The sequence below is a fragment of the Hyalella azteca genome, unplaced genomic scaffold (genome assembly GCF_000764305.2).
Source record: "Hyalella azteca isolate HAZT.00-mixed unplaced genomic scaffold, Hazt_2.0.2 contig6416, whole genome shotgun sequence".
Lineage (NCBI taxonomy): Eukaryota > Metazoa > Arthropoda > Malacostraca > Amphipoda > Hyalellidae > Hyalella > Hyalella azteca.
In genome coordinates this window covers 212,193-233,952 of record NW_025936579.1, presented here as the reverse complement: position 1 = coordinate 233,952, position 21,760 = coordinate 212,193, and the positions used below count along the sequence as shown (strand labels likewise).

The 21,760-nt window shown below is 36.9% G+C and overlaps 1 protein-coding gene across 1 annotated transcript; it reads right to left on the bottom strand.

Annotated features, from left to right (window-relative positions):
- Window positions 1–20,092: 20,092 nt before the first annotated feature.
- Window positions 20,093–21,513, bottom strand: LOC125178004. The gene is made up of 2 exons (XM_047880836.1): window positions 21,017–21,513; window positions 20,093–20,179 (listed from the first exon to the last, which is right to left on the bottom strand). The coding sequence occupies exons 1-2, from the start codon at window positions 21,371–21,373 to the stop codon at window positions 20,150–20,152; spliced, it is 387 nt and encodes a 128-aa protein (XP_047736792.1). The 5' UTR covers window positions 21,374–21,513; the 3' UTR covers window positions 20,093–20,149.
- Between the last annotated feature and the right edge of the window lie 247 nt (window positions 21,514–21,760).

The following is a 21,760-nucleotide window of genomic DNA, read 5'->3' as shown; positions in this document are numbered from 1 at the left end:
ATTTTTCTTACTCGTTTCCGGCGACGCACTTGGAATCCTTCTTTGGAATTTGAAGCGCGACGCAAAATGGACGAGACTGAAATATTTTTTGGGCTTCAAAAATATTTTAGCCTTTATTCTTGATTATACTTTGATCCAATGTAAACTTGTTATTTTTTCCGCATTAATCGTAACTTGAATAGTGTTTCTAAAGTCTATCTATGACGTGTCTAGCCTATTAATTTAAAGGTGCTGTGTTGTAGCTGTAGAATGACGATGAGTTCTACAGTAAGAGTGAGCGTATAAGCGATTATAAGTGAGCGTTATGGTGATTCTTGATGTATGTTCCAAAGCGGCAGAGTGTAAATTACTGTCCAACTTGATTTGACTGCAGGCGTTGCAAGTTTGATTCGGTGGTTCAGAAATACATGCTACTAACCGATTATTATAGGTAAACAGCTATAACAGTTATTTTTCGTAAGTTATAACACTTAGTTGTTAACAACTATAAAGGTTATTTGTTAACTATTATTACAATTCTTTGTTAACTGTTTCATCTGACTGAATATCTTATCAGAAAGCCGACAGGATAACGCTTGTGCTGCATTCTCGATGATCCTTAATGATTATTGCAAATTTTCTACCAAGCATGTCGGATTTAATTTTTTAATTCAGCCAAAAAATCTATTTCTTTTTAATCTGCATTAAGTTGTGCGTTGCTTGGAGACGCATGAAGTGGTCATTCCATCAGGTACGTCAGGTGATCATCAATAACTCTTTACATTAAATGCAGGTGGGCCAAAATTGTTGATAGATGTAGACTAAATATTATAAATTAACAGCAAGCGCTTGAACGTAAGTAATAGAAATATTGGGACGACCGCCATTGCTTCTCCATTCCATTATTTGCTTATTATTATTAACTGTATGACATATAATGATCCAAATGATCTATTTCTTGGTGATCATTCATGCAAATTTTTTGTAAGGTAACCATTAACAGAATTAATTTTAATTTCACAAAAAGAATCGAAAAAATTAATACCAAGACATGAAATTGTCTAACAAACGTTCTATTTTCAGGGTTCTAGTCGTGCTAGCTCCATAAGAAGTGTGCTGCAAAACAATGTGTGTAGTAAACATTTTTCAGGGAGTAACAAGAGCGGCGTTACAGGAGTGACAAAAATGGATCCAATTTGGAAGATTTTTGTCCACTGAAAATAAACAAGGTACGGAAAAGTCGGGCATTCTAGCGCGATATGAGCAATCAAATATGGCCGTCGGCGAACAGTTTTCAGGCGACTAAATAAATTTCCTCTCCTGAAATTGAGGAAACGTTCTCGGTGGTGCACACGAAGCTCAAACCGCCTAATAATTACTGTATAAAATTTATTACTTGGCGAATGATTTTAATGACATCAGCGTTCGCGTAACCTTCTTGGCAGTAATGCTTATACTCGTATTCGTCCGCACTTTTAATAATGCTTACGGACAATATGGTTCCTAAGTTATTATAAAAAATCTATACGTGCTATGGATAAATCTCCGGCTGCCATAGGGGATTCGAATATTTTGTCTTAGTGGTTCAGCAAATCATAAAAATTCAACTGCGTTTTTCACAGAACAGTTTAAATACGATATTAGATTTATAAATATTAACTCACCTTTCCCTTGTTTGTCTCTTAAAACACAATGGAACTTGATTAAGTTTGAAAAGCCAACATTTCTAAACGTTTTCTAAGAAAATACTAAACTAAAAAGCAAAAAAAAAAAATATTTTGTATTCCGAATCCACATTTCCCATTTGTAATACTTAGTGTTGAAGCGTTAAAAATACCATCTCAGATCAAGGTATTATACCGACGCAAAAGGCATTGTGAATGCGCCAATAAAGTTTAAGCACCAGTCTTCAAAATTGGTTCTTTTTCCGGGAAACAAACGCATTGGAAGTAGCACTGATACATACAAAGCTCTGAAATATGACACATGTACACAGATCGAGATAATTTTTAGTTGGCGTCCGAGAGAAAAACGCGGTCAACGAGTTGTCTGCCTTGTTGTTGTTGGCGTTCAACGTTTCGAGTAACACGACTATATTTTTTATAAAGAGTTGTTGATTCCGTAGTGAAGACGAGTGACTGGCCACTAATAAACAATTTGATTTCGATAGTGTTTTAGTTACTCATCAAAAAGTTAGGTTTTTTTCAATTCACGATTGATTTACAAAAAACGTTTTTATGTATAACTAATCTATTGACTATTCGAGCGATGACACACATTACATTACATTATATTGACTATTGAGCGATGTCACAGTTACATTAGTAAATTTAGTTTTCGAAACAATTTTTTTTCACTCCTGAAATAACTTGAACTTTAAAATTAAAATTTGGGAATAAGATATTCAGTATATTCACTTGCATTATACAATAAACAAAAAATTAAAATTCAAAATTACTAATGCCATGAACATCGCCTTACCTCATTGACATTCTTGATTTAAAAAAATATTGAACATTATTTTTTTTGTGAAATATTGGCGATATCAGCGAATTTACGAGAAATAACAGGCAACAAAAAATTATTTTGTAATGCTCCTGGCAAGATAACCCTGACAGAATATTGGACGATTACAGCACCTTAGCTAAATGGTGATATTGCTAGGTGCCTTTTATTGAAACTCCTGTTAACCATTGATTAGTTGGCCCATCCATAGCTGTCTCTCATGAGATTCTTATTAACTCGCCATGGATAACATTCTCTTAACATTTAAAAGCAATTTTTTTATTTACCTCCTTACTGATACTGACTTTTTTCACGATTCCATATGAAAAAATCGTCTAGAATGCATTTGTGAATTTATTAAGTGGAAAAATTGTGCATTAGTGTTCAGAATAAAAAGTTCTAAACAATTTGTAATTCGAAGCTAAAGCCTATTTATTCATGCAGGTTCAATTGATTTGGGTACTCTAAAGCACCCGAAAATTATTATTTTAGATTCATTGTACATTCATTGTTTCTACGTTGAGCCACTCATTAAACGCTGCATTCATCATTATAACGAACATGCCACAATCTTCGGGCTGCTGAACGCGTTGACCGGCAACAAAAACGTAGTCGGACTCGCGGCCCTACGAGGTTCTCGACCGCGCAGTGTTGGCTTAGGACGAAAGTGATGAAGATATCTCGATGTAGCTAAACCCTAGGGCCTGTTAGCATCCATTAACTTACTGGGGTATCGACATCCTGACTTGCCGTTCTACCGGGCAAGATGTGCGATGTAATTAATATAAATGCTTGAATTGCGAGACACAACGATACCTGCTTCAGTGCTACCTATATTATTTTGGAAATAAAGTTATGCACTGATGTTGGAAATTTCCTTATTTCTTGTCTAGTAAAATGTTGAAGTTCATTTTCTCCATATCTATTGCTATTGATAAGTATGGGATTGTATGTAGAGTCGTTGGCATCGGACCTTTGTGAACACACCAATTTATCTTTGGCGTGTTACGGCCGTTAATTATTTTTTTGCTTTATAAATTATCAACAGCTGGTCGCAAAAGATTTTATGGCGGGTTTAAGAGGGTGCAATTAACTGGAGTGACACAGTCAAATGAAATTTTAGGTTCTTCAAACTTGATACTTTATTCAGATTTGCTGCAGCCTTTACCTTTGGTTCCCTAAGAATAACTGTTTCGCTGGAGGCAACCGTCTGGATCTTTTTGGCTCGAGGACCAGACTACTTAATTACTTTAATGGCATCTACATTTTTTGAGGTGTGTTTTCTGATTAATTACTTGCCTATACTTGATTGTATCCACATTGTGGAAACTTGACATCTTGTTTTAAAACCATATTCTTTGTACTTTTCCAGTGCTGGACGCTTTAGAGTTTAGTTATTTCTTTTTATAGTTATCTTGGGTCGGGTATTCGACTGATACGACGAATCAGTACTGCTCAAAGACCTAGCTGTATTCCTCCGGATTTCTGTATACGGGAGCGCGTTCTCGAACTCTTTTCTCGTCTATTTGATCTGAGACGTAGACCGCGATTAAAAGCGCGTACCGCACCACAATATTCTTGTCTCATGAGCCGCTGAATGGGCCTACGCTGGTTTAAAGGGAGAAGTTGGAGTGGGCGGGAAGGTCCATTTAAGTCAACACTAATTATTATCAGACGCAAACCTTGGTTCGAAAGGATAAAATGGTAGCCGGTGAACCAGGATTGATTGTGACGTTTTCGGCGTGGGTGAAGGGGTGTCGTTGTAGCGATGCCTCGAAAATCTGAAAGTTATAAGAAAACTATGACTTATTCCGATGCTTGAGATGATCATGATATACATTTTCTTATTCTCGATTCTTACTGAGCATATTTTCCTAATGTACATGTTCGTCCGATCTGAGACACCTAACTCTCACAACAAACGTTGTTCGAACTCTTTCGATGAGGTACGGTGTTAATTGCCACGCAAATATATTACGTGTATTGTGGCCCGCCAGATGTTCAAAACAGAACTTTACGCGAAATTCAGCTCAATCTGGTTACATTTTGTGAGTACCTGCGTATTAACGCATCTGAATTTTCTAATAGAGACATTTTATGTAGATGCATGTGGATGGTATATCACGATCATTAATGTTATGTGTATATCATCAGTATCCATAATTTGAAATAATCCTTTTTACAAAAAAAAACGCCAATTTGAGTTCAAATAACTGCTTGCAACGAAAAATTAGTGCATTGAAACATTTTTCCTTCTAAAAGGAATAATTTTTTCGCATCTTTATCAAGATTTGCACGGAAAAGACCCAAGGCGAACGAATTCCGTTTAAGCGCGTAAAAATAATAAAAAGTGCATGGTAATGGGAAGCCTGCTTGAGGTTATGAAAAAATCATGAAGCGAAGCTCTCGGTCCTGCGCTATATTATTTCAGAAGCCATTATAATAATGAGAGGCGAGAGCAGAGCGATTAGTCTCAGTCACTTTTGGAGCCTTGAAGGCGCAAAAATTCTTTGAAAGTTGCTTTCAAATTTCCCAAACTTTGCGGTAAACACAGCACGAGTTTGCCAGTCACCATTTGCGGCGAATGGGCGGCAAGAAATTACTTTGTTTTGAGGCAACCTCAAGCGGAAATTTATGAGTTCGTTATTTCCTCTCTTTAGAGAAAATCTTTTTCATTTTAATGGATGCGAAGAAATAATCTATCACCTTAATTTTTAATCAATGTTCAAGGTCTTTTGTATATCGTTGTGTCCGAAGAGGTAGCACTCACAAGTGATTGTTCTTTAAGCTAAGAATTTTAAACATTATTCAATTAGATTGCATTCAATGCAGATTTACTTCATCTTAGGGAGTCTTTTAATTAGAAAAATAACGTTTCTTCCTCCCAAGAGTTGATACACTTATGAACTGGGTGATTCCTGGATGAAAAATGAATTTCATTCATTTATATGACTGCCAGATTTTCATTTATCAGTAAGCTAGAAATAAGTGCCTGATGTTGTCTGTGCACTGTTTGTTTTTGAAGGTTGAAATTTTGACAAGATATTCAAAATCATTGAGTTCCAATTTGAGATGCAACGTTATAAAAAAATATTCATTGCTTCCCAGCTCAACTTTATTTTATGAATAGTGAAGTCTCGTAAATTGATTCTAAGTTTTTTTAATGTTTTTTCTTGATTGCGGATTAAATTTTTGAGAGGCTGAAAAAAGGCTTGATGGACCGAATTAAACGTCAGCAAATATTACCTCCTAATTAACGTAGAATTTCTGGCTCATTGAAATTCTTCACTACTTGAGTGAGCCCAAATTCGCATAGCCTGAATAATATTCATGAGTTATGAAGCGTAACCATTCAGGGTTTTGAAATTATTGATTATTCAGATAATGAGTGTAACAAAGAACTAGACTTAGTTAAAAGTTTAAGTCGTTGCTCATCAAAATTGTTATAAAGCATGGAAATCGCTTCATTTGAAAACAATAGCAATAATTTAACGGAACAGAATCATTCATTGATATATATCATAATTTTTAAAAGTAAGTTTTATTGGTTGTTTTGTTATCAGAAAAATCTAATTCACTAAATGATAAGGCCCAACACAGTCCACAGTTGATTCACTCAAAGCTGTCATTAAAGGTTGTTACATAGCAATATATAAGTATTTATTTTTTATATAACAATAAAATCAACCTTGTTAAGATAAATTCTTAAATGACTCGTGTTTGCCATATTTTAAGATGGAATACATGGATTTTTATCGTATGTATAAAAATGTAAATTTTGGGGCAGACTTCATTCTTTGCTGGAAAATGTTTTCCTCTCCAAGTCGCCCGCTCATCATTGGGGCTCCTCAAGTCGTCTTTTAATGGTAACTTCTTAATCTAAAGTACACGAGGAGATTTGTAATTATGACTGATAGTAAGTTATAAAACATTATATATTATATTTCAAGCTCATGACTTCTCCTTCAACTATAAGATCAAACTACCTATCAGTAGTCAAGATCAGTAGTACACTTATGATAATTATTATTGGAGAATCCGTCGACCTTCTTTTAATTTTTAATCAATAATAATCTTGACTGCAAAGAATTCGGTTTTGGGAAATAGAACGTTGATTTCTGAATCGATTTTGAAGATATTAATTTTTATTGACCAGGTCTTCAGCAATTTACATTTATTTGAGTCTGAATGCAAATTGCAAATTTTCTACATCTTACAAAATTTAAATTGACAAATTCGCGGTAAAATCGGAATAAAAAAATTGTCACAGATTTTGAAAAATTCAGAATCATTTCAATTTCGATCGGCAAGAAACAGTCTCGTTTCGGTGATGTTAAGGGTAAGGTGTGCTGCGATCTGCTCTATGAACTATAGTGACCAATTACGCGGTTGTTAAACAAAAAAGAACGATAATTTCGCAATCAAATTTGAACTGTGATATTATACGACAGACAAGCTTCTGGAGTCTCTCAAGATTTTGTCAGCTCTAAATTGATTTGAGTGTGCGCCATTGAAGTGTTATTTTTGGAAAAGTATGACTTGTAGAGTCGATGGACAAATAACAAATTAGACTTGATGATAAAACAAGGAATAAAAAGAATGTTACTAATGAAATTCATGTGACAAATTATTTTAATAGTGCTTAATGCGAGAATCAATGGCTAAATTAGTTTGGAAACAGCATGGTAATATTTTTAGACTGGCTCGGAAGTCCAGGATTGTTCAGATTTCACACAAGCGCCACACAATTCATGTGTTTTTTTATTTGATTCATTCTAATTGATTATTTCTTACTTACAACATTAGGATTTATAAAGTTTGGTACATTCGCGATCTTTGATTACACGATTCTCGTTTATAAAAAAGTCCATTGTTTCGTATTATATCGTTCGATTAGATGACTTAAATTAATATAAGCTATTCTGATTAGGTTAGGTTAGATTACGTTTTGTAAGCCAAATGACGGAAAACCCCTGATTTGGGGGGCGCAAAGCCCCCCGGTTTTACCCCGCGCCTCTACGCGTATTGTGCTTTGCACGAGCTGTCATTATTCTACTCACAGTACGTGCGATTGTAGAGCGAGGTAAAGTTTTCACTCTCGCAATCCCACAGCCCAAACCTCTGCTCCAATCTCGCTGGATTTTGTAATCTAAAGCGAATGAGAGACATTGTTGTGAGATGTGTGTATTATAAAGGAAAAAAGTGTAAAATGAATGAAGAAAAAGAAGAAGGGGGGGGTGAGGTGGTGAATAACTGGTTATGAATACTATGCTGCATAGGAAAGCATATCGAGTTGCAGGAGTTGTCCGCTACAGACAATTATTGTTTGACGGTGGAATTGGATGCAGATTATGAGAGGTCTTTATTGTTCACGCATGTCATAGTTACGCACCAACGTGTCTGCTGCCTCAAGTGAAGTGGAAGTCTAGACAAGATTAGGACGCCCAGCTTTGATATATAGATACCTAGCGAGTGATGCAAGTAAAAAGATGATTTTTGAATATGCATGAAATAAATGCACTTCATGAAAATTTAGTCCTTCATGTCATTAGAATATCATCGGAGTGTGAAAGGCCGATTTGGCAAGAATATTTGTAGTTGTGCGAATAATTCCCTCTAATAATAAAAATTTTTACTTAATATATAACTTATTCAGTTGAAAAAAAGTAACGTACACTAAGCGGTGTTTCTTGACTATAAATCATCCAACAGTCTTGAAATGAGAAAAATTCAAAATGATAATTGGCTCGTTTTTCTCACTAATGGTTAATTTTTAAACAAATTTGAGCATCAATCAAAAGAAAATAATTTTATTAGGCTGAAAAAATCAGGTTGGGATCGAAAAGGCTGGTTGCAGGTCACCAACTGAGGCTTGGATGCGTTGCCACTATGTTGAACAGAGACCGGGCATCCCGACATTCTAAAGGGTGAGTACCGATTAAGTTGACTCGTAATACTATCGCCCAAAAATCGGGATACGACGGTGTGATTAAGATACAATACCTTTTTTGATATTGGTATTTGTTCGAGAAAGAATTGCATACATATATTAAAAATTGCAAATGTTCACTTTGTTAGGCTTTAGGCTTTGATCTTTTGGAGTCGAGGATTACATTGTTTGTCGAAAAAATCTATGTATAGGTCAATTTCCATTTGGCTTAAAATTTCTGCACCGTGTATTTTTTTGTTACAAATGACAGAATTAATGTTTTTCTTCCAAAGTTTGAAAGTTTCTACTTGGAAAAAAGTAAAGCTTAATCATTTCAGTTTACACCCTCTAACGATCATTCACATGTGAACGAGATTTTAAATTTTAGTCGGGATATTATATTGTCTCCGATTTTAGCTCTTAAATTATTGTTTTTTAGCTCTCACACAAAAAATTCAGAATTTCTTAAAAGAAAACGTTTGGAGTAAAGCTCTGTCGTCAGCTCTAAAATTCTAGAACACTAGAACAATTAGTAGTTCGTACATTCTAGCAGTATAACGTTGCAGTATCCGCTAGTGACTTTAAAATTTTAGCTTCCACATCCGGTACATCGGATTTGCATATCTTAGAATCTTTGAATATTTTTAATCTGAGGCCTAGCTTGAATCTGAATATTTTTTTCGAATTAACTTTCTTAAATTAACTTAAGTTTCACTTCCGCGTTTTTGGAAATTCGACTCTACTAACTATATACTGATCGTATCTGTGTTCCGTAATTCTCCGATTCATATTTGTAATTTGAAATATCATGTAATAACTTGCAATGTGGAAAAATCCTTGCATACAAGACTGGGATGAATTACTGGCGTTGAATGCGCAATCTAAGACGAGACGGCAATATTACGAGTCGAGCTTGTCTTGCTTATTGTCTTGCAATAACTAACGTTCCCCCAAAGACGTATCGTTTGCCAAACTGCCAGTGTTCTAGTTGAAAAGCATTGCGAACAAATGCTACACCTAATGGACCTTTCCTATACTATTACGGCTTGTCAGCATTTGAAAATGATGCTTAGGCATGGACATAATTTCATTGTCGCACAATACATGCTCCACATGCGTAATTTTTTTACGAGAGCGACATTCGTCGCAATTTCGGTCAATTTCGATAATCTTTCGCTAATGCAATTGCGGTCGCAATTAACCTTCTTGCATACCGACGTAACTCTAGGCCAATGGCTAAGTGGAGCATGACGATGGTTGATGTATCCGACAAAATCTTAATGAACTGGCAAGTAATCAGCAGTACGCTGACCGGTACATTAATTTGTACATTATATGTCATCTTTCTCTTCGATAATGATGTTCGATTGTTTAGACATGCGCACGTTTAGTCCGTGTGAACCGTTGTAGCCTCGTTATAAAGTCTTCGCAACAAGCTCGCACTATTTGCAACTCTGTGCCAAATTTTATGGCCTGTAAAATTGCTAATCAATTGAGCTGCGCTGCGGCTCGGTCCATTGGACCCAACCTAAAACTGTAGAACTTTCAGCTCCTGATGCTGCTGCCGGAGGAAATTAGAAGCCTAGGCAATTTCCTACTTTTTTGCTCAAAAGTTGTGCCAGTCAGAAAAACTCCGTGCGTGACCCCCGGCTCAAGCAAAGTCAATAACAGCACCGCGTGGAGTAAAACTTCTGAATGAATATTCATTACTAGCAGGTAAAGTTATTCGTGGCTGGAAGCAACTTAGTTGGGAGTTAGAGCGATGTACATCGCGTGGTGCTGCTGGCTCTGTTGCTGTTGTTGCCTGCTCTGTTGCTGTTGTTGCTTGCTCTGTTGCTGTTGTTGCTTGCTCTGCTGTTGTTGTTGCTTCTTCTGTTGCTGCTGTTGCTTGCTCTGCTGCTGTTGTTGTTGCTGCTGCTGTTGCTGCTTGCTCTGCTGCTGTTGTTGCTTGCTCTGATGCTGTTGTTACTTGCTCTGCTGCTGTTGTTGCTTGCTCTGCTGCTGTTGTTGCTTGCACTGCTGCTGTTGTTGCTTGCTCTGCTGCTGTTGTTGCTTGCTCTGCTGCTGTTTTTGCTTGCTCTGTTGCTGTTGTTGCTTGCTCTGTTGCTGTTGTTGCTTGCTATGCCTCTGTTGTTGCTGGCTCTGCTGCTGTTGTTGCTTGCTCTGCTACTGCTCTTGTTGCTTGCTCTGCTGCTGCTGTTGTTGCTTACTCTGCTGCTGTTGTTGCTTGCTCTGCTGCTGTTGTTGCTTGCTCTGCTGCTGTTGTCGCTTGCTCTGCTGCTGCTGTTGTTGCTTATTCTGCTGCTGTTGTCGCTTGCTCTAATGCTGTTGTCGCTTGCTCTGCTGCTGTTGTCGCTGGTTCTATCGCGATTGTTGTTGTTGCTTGTCCTGCTGCTGTTGCTGCAGAAACAACAATAACATTTCAGATACAATCATAAAAAAGTAATCGATAGAAATCGAACGCCGTTGTTTATGGGCGTAATTATCATTGCTGCTTCCTCAATAAATAATAGGACAATTGTATTCTTTATTGCGAGACAGAGGTACGCCAGAAGAACTGTATAATTTCGCCATTTGGTTTTCTCTTAACTGATGTAAAAATTATCCTTTGTCCATCGGTCGACCTTTATTGGCCCGGTAGCACATTTTGGCTAGAACGATACAATGCATGATACAATGCAGTGTCCGTAACTAGTAATACTATCGTAACAATCGGAAATTGAGGAAACTTTTAAACGTCCATTACTGCTGGCCATCACGAGCAAAGGCTAAGAAAACGACTGAACAAACGAGGTTTTCTTCTGAACACAAGAAGTGTTCCATAGACCTGACCTCTTATCGCAATGTCCCGCATATGAGCCGCCGGCTAAAATTTATAGCTGCAAAATCAGCTCGAGCTCAAGAACGTGCTCAAGAAATCCTTTTATCGCGTGCCAGGAAAACTCGGGACCGATGGAAACAGATAGGTTCTGAATAACTTGATTACTCCGGACTTACGAGCAGAACTTGCTGCCCGAGCCACATAAATCTAACGTGATAAGGTTCAACATGCGCTGGCTTCGCGTCAGTCTTTGAACCAAACTCGAAACATCTTATGATATTACAAAGAACCCACGCGTCATACTCTGATTTCGTAATGCAGAGACGACGTTAATCTCAGAGGTTTTTTCGTTGCGATAATGCTTTTTTTCCTGTGATTTTAACTCCACGATGACTGTAAACTCTGCGGTTGCCCCTCTCGACAACGCCTGTTTCTAAATGAGTCATGCCAAAATGCCACACAATTCCGATGATTATTTGATCCAATAAGAATCTATTGCATGCATGCACTTCGTGATAGCAAATAGGTTATGATCCTCCTTGGCAGCTACGCATCCTCATTTGAACAAACATCTTTATTCAATTGTCTCTGCCCAGCTGACCTAAATAGCTCTTTATCTTTTCAGAAATATTCTTTTTCGACTGTCCGTCCATGTAGTGAAAAACCTATCCTTTTTTTTTTTCGATTTTACAAAGTAAACCGTTCTTGTCTTGTTTCATGTTGTACGTTTTTGCATCTCTACCAGTATCATTAAACTTCAATGTGCGTGCGGCCATGGACCACTAATTTTGAGCAGCAATCGTCCTAAAATGAAACGTCGATAGCATTTTTCCGTAAGGTACCTTTCAGTTTCGTATGATTGGTACTTTGTATAATCACTATATAAATTGCCTAAACACAAACGTTTCAGACACAACTCTGAAATTAAAACTTAAAATTATTTGTTTGATGTATATAGACTCATATTGGCTATGCCTCACATAATCTAACGCACAAACAAGCAAACAATCTTCCGGAAATATATCATAGATATATGTTCAAGTTTTACTAGAGAGCTTCTACTACAGACTTGCGTTATAACATTGGTATTCAAGCCTGCAAAGTTTAAATTATGTACTTAACGCTATCGTATTTCGTCATTAGAATTCAGGTCACGTTCTCGCCTTTAAAGACTTTGGCAATGAAAATAAATTGAAGACTGGCACCATTACAAATCAACCCAGAACTTATGGGGCTCGATTTGTCTATTGACTTGTCTGTTTCAGTTCAATTTAAATGCCTGGGATGGAAACATCTAAACTGCCGGGAATTTTAGATGGTCATTTTCTTGATATTTTACCATTCGATGATTAACGAGTCACCAGAGTATTTTGTCCAAGGCTTCCTCCGTGAAGTTGATGAAACGCATGCAAATTCATCACCCGGCTTGTGCCGTAGCAAAATAACGCAAAAGTCGCTTATTTAATACCTTCAAATATACGCGTATTAAAAATGGAACTGAGGTCGGCGATTTACAACCGTAAATTATTATAACAGAGACATGATGAGAATGATTGGACGTATGCCTGTTTCATTAGATTTTTATGTACTATACAGGATTGCTTCAATATCTTGATCTCGTAATTTTTTTCACAGCGCTGTCCTTTTCAACTATACGAGCATTACCGTCTATATTGAATTATATTAGTAAATAGACTGCCGCGTATATATGCGTGTTTATGCATATTTTGTTATTAGTATATAAACAATTTCGATGTTTCCCGTTGAAACGTTACAACTGTTCCATGCGTTGTGATAAATTAATTAATCAATTGACTAACTAATGAAAAAGAAGTATTCTGTGAAGGCGTTTCTAACGCTGACCTTGTTGCATATCGTTTATTTACGAGCATTCAAATATTTTGGTTAATTGTCTAATGAACCGAATAACTCTTATTTCCTTTACACAATAAGTCTTTAAACACCTCGAAATAACTAAGAAAATTTTAACCTGGAATTAATTTTTCATCTCTAATCAAGAGATTAAAACTGAAGAACCTTTAACGATTTTGTTCAAAATTTAGATTATCTTTCAGAACAGTGTGCTCAATATACTGTAAGTGTTGTTAAAGTTTTAAATTGAACGATTTACTGCAATTTTGTTGAGGCTTATATTTTTGCACAATTACAATATATATTTATATTTTTGCACAATACAAAGTAAAAAATGGCCATTCTAGGCTACTTAACAATTTCTCTTCAGAGATTCAATTTAGATGACAAACGATAGGCGAAGAGAACAACGATAGGCGAAGGAGTGGCTTGGCAACCACTCCAAGAAAAGTTAAAGATAGAAATTAACCAAGGAAACAGGGTAACTTCTGTTCTGTGTTAGGGAAATGAAAGTCAAATAAACTTTAGATTGTCTTTCGTTGGTACAATTTACTAAGATTTTGTATTCTAAGCAGAGTACAGCTAAATGTGGTCATCACAATTTAGTATCTATTCCACGTATTACGACTAACCAGTCGCCTATGTACGACTCATAAATAGATGAACGTTCATAGCATTTGCGTTTACGAATAAACCGTCTTATTGCGATGTAACTTCCTGATAGGTGTTTGTAGGAAGATACTATCCGGCAAGTGTTACCATGAAATAGCTTGCCAATAAAGTAAAGTATTTTTCAGTGAGATTTTCTCAGCCAGTCAAACCTAAAACTAATTGCTAATCACGTCGTGGAAGTCATGGGCAAATGCGTTCTTCGCGTTCATGTCAGCATCTCGATATATTCAGGCCCCAGACACGATCGTATAATCAAAACCATGGAATGACTCGATGAATGCACAGAATTCGGTTTGACCTGCACTCACTCGTGCTGTGCTATAATTACGGACAGTCAGGAGAGCGAGGTTTGAGACCGAGTGAACGATTTATGACCGAGGCTCGCAGAGACGGAAGACCGACCAGTCAATATTGGCGGTCTGGCTCATGAGCGGATCTTGGTCTTGACAAACGGCCGCGGCTCAGCCGGTGACACCCGATACCCAATCCCACGCGCTTTGACTGCACCCAATAACTGCGAGAAAAATTGTATTTTTATGCTAATGTCATTGTACCTAACTAAAATTAAACTAAAGTAAATTTTAGGAATTGGCAATAGCGTTTTCGCTCAATGTAGGGATATATTTTAACTGAGCTTATTTTTAACTCAATTTTTTAACTCAAGTATTTTCATTAATTGTGAATGTGAACGAATTTCATTTTCAGTGAACGTGAAAGTGAAGGTGATATTCAATTTTTTGACATGCCTTTTCTAATATTTTTGCCCTATAGAATGATTTTTATAGGAAAAATTTAAAGTACAGAAAATTTCGGTAAAATATTTAACATTTCCATGTAATAAATTATTGCTTGAAATGAATAACTCACCAGTAGCCTTACTAGCCTACCAAATGGTTGGTAGGCTACTGGAAGCATTATGCGCATTTGTTCATTAAATTCATGATTCTTTGTCTTCTTTACTTCTTGCAAAGAAGATCTTCCGTTTTTTTTTGTGAATCCATGAACTCTCACGTGCTCAAATTAGATAAAAATTTATTGTGGGCCAATATAATTTGATATTTCAAGGCAATTTAATAAGCTAACAATTCAACAAGCTAGTGGAAATTGTGTTGCTCGCGCTCCAGCCTCCTGCTCACTGAACGTTGAAGTTAGCGTAGAGTTCTCAACGACATCACGTAGTGAAATTTTAATTCAGTTTCCTACCTTCTTCACGAGTTGGCTATTTTACGTGTGGCTCCTCATTTCGCCCTTTCCCATACTCATTCGGCGTAGTTCCATCCGTTTTTTAAATTTCAAATTCTATTTCGCGCCCTATTTTTAAATTTTTCAAATCATCTCTTATAATTCATTCAACAAAAAGAAAAAAAAGTACACTTATAATTTCAAAACGAAATTTTTTTTTGCTCCTCTATCTTCCTACATAAATTTTTGCGGGAATTTTGGTGACTCGTGATTCAAAGGGTTTCATGATTCAAAGTTAAATGAACATATTTTTCAACTCGATTCATTGACTATGTTAACTCGCCGTACAATTTAATTATTACCATTAAAATGCAAGGGCATCCTTTTAACCTCAGAATATTGTTAGGGTACATTTTGCGAAGTTCTTATGCACTTTGCAGGGCACTTGATAACTGTTGTAGTAAATATTTAAGAAACCAAATTTTTCGTTTTCAAAATATTCTATAAATTTTAAACAATTTTGCACCAAACATCTTAATTAGACTGTAGACTTACTCCGTTACTTGACAGAATTCAAGCTTTTTGTCAATACCGCCTGACGACGAGAGCTTTGAATTCCGAAGCGGAAAAAGCCCATAGATGCAATCTTTCGAGTGCTGCCCATCCAGCCTGGCCGTATACCAACAGTCGCACCGTGGGGGCTTTTCGAGCTCGTATCCTGTATACGTACCTGGGCTCAGGATATTATCTAGATTGTGATTACAGTATTTTCATGAAAAACGAGGCCTACATAAACGAGGAAAATGAGGTCCGATTACAAATTATTTTCGGTCTTATTTATTGAACTAGATTTTTGTGGAAAAAATAAAACAAAATATCGGAATAAGAGGACTCGGGATAGCTGAATTTGAAGATATTAGGAATTTAGGAATTTTCTATTGATTTCAGCTAAAATTTAGCCAATTTATAATAGCTTTTCGGCTAAGGTGTGCGTTGTTATTATTTCCTCATTTAATTTGTTTGTCGTGCAACTTCAGAGTCTATTTTAGAGTGAACTCTAAATCTAAATTTATATAATCTTTGCTCGATTATATAAATTATTCAATATGCATCAGGTTGTTTACGAAATATTATGTAATTGAATTAATAATCCTGTAAAGTGATTTAAGGTGAAATATAAGTGGCCGGTCCTCGGCGCACGATATTGCGCTGATGCGTTTGCATCATTGTTGCCTCGATCGGTCCTTGAACTCAATGAAATCGCTTATTTCGATCGGGTGGCCAAGAAGACCCAGACCAGAATAACTTTAACCCGACTGTAGGGAGTCATCCGCAGATGCTCTCCCATACCGAAAATTTTCTTAGGGGTACGCGCATTGTGCGAAAAATTAATCTGGGAGCTTGACAGTGCCGCAATTAAAAATATGAAATTCCGTCTTAAGTTCAAATTCTAGTAGAGAACGCCTGACGACTGTGATACCAGGATTATATAAAAACGTCTCACGACTGCGATACATGCAGGATTACTTTCTTATCCAGAAGGTACCGAAAAATGACAAGTGAATGGCTGATAATTGGCCACTTATTGTCCTGAGCATGTTAATTTTTATGGACGATTCAAACAAAGATTATGTATTTGCTATGGTCTTCTAGACGTCAAATCTTGAGATAAGAAGTACCACGCGTCAAGAATTTTTTATCGTAAGAATTCTCTATTTCTTTTATCGTAAGAACTCTCTATTTCTTTTATCGTGAACCTCGAAAACGAGCTGCTGTTAAAGCCACACATAGAGTTCCTGTGAGCACTGTTTGAAATAACGCTAAAAAATGGTCTGACCGGTGTTCTAGTAGGCAGCCGTCCCGTGAAAATTTTGTCGCTTTTTCAAAAATGTTACGGATTTTCGGTGTTAAATCGGAATAAACAGCAACACGGTGTTTTTTTTTCACGTGCCGGCCATCCACTGAAATGATGGACGACAGTTAGGCGGCAATTTCTCAATCAATGTGAACTTTTGAGCTTTTGCATGAGGAACAGGCAGTTAAACACAAGGCAGGTTCTCTTCCGATTGCGATGATTAGGAAGTAAGATGGAGAAGTTACTTTGAAACGGGGATATATGATATTCTATTACCCTAACAAAATTTAGAGTCGCCCCAGCTTCTGGTAATCCAAATCAGAAGCTGCCGCGTCTGTAAATTTTCGCTGGGTATTGATGATGATGATGCGTGACTCTATTGTCGCAATTTTTATTTCGGAAAGAGCACAATATTAATCTTATTTTGATTACATCAAATTTTATGTATGCTCAATTTCAAAAATGAACATTTTTTAAACGAACATACCGAAGATGTTGCATCCGAGCTCCATGGCAGCTATTGTAAATATCCTACTTTCATTTGTTGTTTTTATTAACACCTAATTCCAACAGTATTCCTGCCAGAATTTGTAAGCATTGAGCCAAATTTGCACGACAAGAAGAAAGTCTTGGGCATCGCAAACTGATCACGATGTTGGCTCCATCCTTTAATTAACGTTCCACTTAAGAATATTAAGGAGGAGCAGGCCCAGACTGCAGAGAAGTTCGCTCCAAATTTAGCGAATAATTTTAAAGTCTGGACTTCATTTACGAGCGTTGAACATCAAAGCGGAGCCCGGAGCCAAAGCCCTGAGCAATTCTTGGGCCCCAGACATCGCAAATCTAATTAATATGATAATCACTTTGGTAGCCTTATCCTTTATTAGCATAGCTGCAGTAGCTCTAAGTGACGGCTTCATCATCGCTCGCCACCACGCTCTCTCTCTCTCTCTCTCTCTCTCTCTCTCTTCTCACTCACTCTCTCTGCCTTGCCGTTTCTCTCTCACTCTTCCACGTTAGTTTCGTTCTCTAATATATCTTGTAATTTTCGCCACTCCTCTCTTAAGCCGAATGATTTCTTGAATTCTCTACCTATTTCTTATAGTTTTACTTTTACATTCTAATCCTCATTTAGAGGTTGAAGAAAAGACTCGTGAGAAGTTTAGAAGCCGGACATCATAACATTTTATAACAGTTATGATTTACATAATATTTGTTTTATTTCGTCGGGTTATATACTTGGAAAGTTAATGTTACTCGTCATAATTTAGAGACGTAAATAATTCAGTTAACAATTTGAGAGGCTATGTTATAGGTTTTATTTCGAAAACCTGTCCATAGTTTCAAGTACTCAGGACACATTTGTCTGTCACCCAGTCTTTGCAATGTCTAATGTAACGTCTCATGAATTCCTAATTCTCTTGCCAAGCAATTTTTTAGCGATTCGTTCTGTATTATACTCTACTTTCAGTACTTAGTATAAATACCTTACTCCACCTTAAATTAGTAATTAGTGACCTCTACCGCACCCATTGTCTTCTAGTAAATTACTTTTTGAAAATGAAAGAACAATAAAAAATTCCTTTATGGATGGAGTAACATTCCAAAAATAAAATTGTTCCAAAAAATAGAACCAGCATTGAATAAATGAAGGTAACTTCCAAAAATCTCATGATAAATATTGATCTTTTGAGAGTATGCATAGCAATCGCAATGTGCCTGTATCTGGGATACAACATTTATCAATTTGCGCTCGTCGGAATGTTGATATATTTTTATGTCTGTGATGCTGGAAATTAATTACGTAATTTAATGTATTTATTGAAGGCCTGGAACTTAGATTTGAAATTTATTCATAGTTTAATGCATAACTTACGCTACTTCAGCGAAATAACTTCTCCATATTCACCGAGCCGTATCTAATTCACAGATTTTGTTCACTTCTGACATTCAAGACCCACTCACCTGAGATTAAACCAGTAACTGCTCAACTGTAAAATGAACAGATTTTTCAAGATTGGAGAATTATCCATGTTAATATGTGGGAGATATCATTAATAAAAATTACAAAGTTCTGAAACGATGAAAATTACAAATCGAAGTTATCACAAACAGTGCCCAGATGTAAATTTGTCGCATTTCTCGACTTTGTTTGAGATTAAACTTCGTTTGTGGCAGTTATCGGTTGATTGCCAAATTTTGAATAGAATAAATCCACATTCCTGAAAATAATACCGCCTTAACGCAGAAGTAAAAGTTACATATTTTTCGAGTCTGGCGGAGGTCTCCGTTCATTTGCGACAGTTATCGGTTATATAATACAAACATAGTGAAAAAAATCAATGTTGTACTCATTAGGTATGTAGAAATATACTGAGAACTTTGGTGGAATTTGTAACAAAACTCGATACCACTGATGTAGTGGTAAGCACGCGGGCTTACCACTACATCAGTGTGTAGTTGTAAAGATAACTTTTCTTTCGTGTTTGGTGGAGATCCAACTTCATTTGTGGCAGTTATCGATTATTTACCTAATTAAGGAACGATTAAATCCACACACCAACAATTGTAACCATCACTACCAGTTGTAAAATTAACTTAATCCTCAAGATTGGTGAAGACTCAGCTTATATCGGTGTAGTTATCGGTTGAGCAAGTAATTCAGGAACGATTAAAAATCAGGAATTTTTGGAATCACTTCGCAGTTCTAGAAATGATTAATTTCGAGAGTTTGATTAGTTCAATTCTGTGCATTTTTTGGTAAATTATCTAATTCATGAATGATCAAGCACACCTACTCAAAAATTATGGTCAGTGCGCAGGTGAAAAAAATAACATTATCCTCGGGTTTTGTTGTAATCAAGTTCATTTGGGCTAGTTATCGATTACTAACCTATATGTAAGAACACACTTGACATGCAAGTCTAAAAATTTTACATGTACTGAGCAATCGTGAAATCCACTTTTTACTCGATTTCGGTGGAGAACCATTTTTATTTACGAGTTATCGGGTAATAACTGCATTTCTATACGCAAAACCGTACTTACTGTACATACCCGAAATTTCTGCCATCACCCCGCTCATGAAAAATAAACTTGTTTCTACAGTTTGGTCGAGATCCAACATCATTTAGGGCAGTTATCGGAAAGTTACCTAATTCCGGAACAACTAAACATAAATACTTGAATAATTTACAAACACTGTGCATCACTTTACTATCACTGCGTTTAACGTCAAAGATTTTGAAATTCACTTGTTTAACGAGTTGTTAGGAGATATGTTGTTTTGTCTGCTTCTTGAGGAAGTGGAGTCGTCCTCCATACACCTCACGGCTCAAAAGGCTCCCTCGTCTGGCAAGCCAATCTGTAATAAATAAGGCTATTAGGCAAAATAATTGTGTCTTATGAGCGTTAAATAGTGCATCTGATTAGTCTACCGGTTAGTAACCCTTACCTAGCACTAATATTGTCATTTGGACACAAGGATTCATAGGGCCAAAATGGTCCAGCCTGGGCTGGCGCAGCCTGGAGCATTCAATTTGTTCTCAGGGGGAAGTGACTAGATATTTACGAGCATACCACGGACCCTACTACATATACTTTACCACTACTACAGTCCGGGTATGGGGGCAAAAAAGAATAATTTCTTGGTCCAAAGACTAATCTTAAGGACAGTGAGACAACCTCCAGCAACTCCCCCTTACAGGTGATGCACTAACATTCCTATGTACATCTGCAGGAGAGGTGCTGGTGATTTGTGGCCATTTGGCCTTTTTGAAGTTCTTTGTCTAGGTTATTGGTTTGGTTTAAAGTTGCTTCAACTTTCCCGTTGAGGCTAAGAAAAGTGATACACTTTGCATAATTTGTGCTTGGATTTTATGAGGATATTCTCCTCCACCTAATATGCATTTTAATGTAACTGGAACTCCAATTGAGTGCAGTTGGGTCAGCAAATCTGAGCGACTGTCAGCAAATAATGGGCATTGCAAGAAGAAGTGCTGGATTGTTTCAACTCTCCCACATAAACAAAGGTCTGTGTTAGTCATATTAAACCTAAACAAGTGCTCCCCAAGTCCCACATGCCCTAATCTGAATTTCGCCAATGCGGTTTCAATGGTTCTCTCCCTGATGGATGACCAAGGCCAATATCCCACTTTCCTTCCTCCCAAGCTCTCCGGACTGCCACTCTTATCTCTCTCACCTTGTCCTCCCTGCTCATCACGGCCTCATCTGATACCTCGGTTAATGCATGAGCTGCTTTAGCAGCCAGATCAGCCATCTCATTTCCCCTGATGTTCTTGTGGCCCGGGACAAACTGGATCACAACTGGAAGACGAGCTCGAAGGAAATGCAATATTTGATGAATCTGGAATACCAATGGTAAATGAGATGATGGTCTACGGGATGCCAATAAATTCAGACTTGATAATGAATCTGTGTATATCACTGCCCCCTGGTCATCAGCATTCCTATCCCTAATTATAAGAGCAGCCTGAGCAATGGCAAATAGTTCACAACTCAAGATTGAATCCTCTGGATGTAATTTCCAGTTGTTCATCTGAAAGAAGCCTGCTTCCTGTACCACTACTGATGCTGCTGATGAAGGCTCAGGCTCAACAATTTTGGACCCATCTGTATAAATTTCAAGGAAACCACTGTATACTGTATTTTGTAGATCTCGGAATATGGTGAGAGCATCTGTCTAGGAGATACTGCCTCATCAGGAGCAGTTATATGTTAATCACCGACTTCACTAAAGACCAGACATACATACCCAAAAATTTTACCAGCGCTACACAGTTGTTAAATCATCTCGTTTCTCGAGTTTGTTGAAATGATTAAAATAAATCAAGCACAAAATGGTTCGGTTAATTTCTTAAAAAAAAGATTGTCTGTAAAATTCGTTTAGATACGTCAACATTTGATCCAGTCCTCACTAATTTAA

Bases quoted from the DNA above. Each gene is read 5' to 3' on its own strand.
- LOC125178004 (XM_047880836.1), bottom strand. From the start codon at position 21,373: ATGAACAACTGGAAATTACATCCAGAGGATTCAATCTTGAGTTGTGAA. The intron at 20,180-21,016 runs GTGAGAGAGATA...TATTTATTACAG, and splicing joins TGATGAGCAGGGAGGACAAG to ATTGGCTTGCCAGACGAGGG.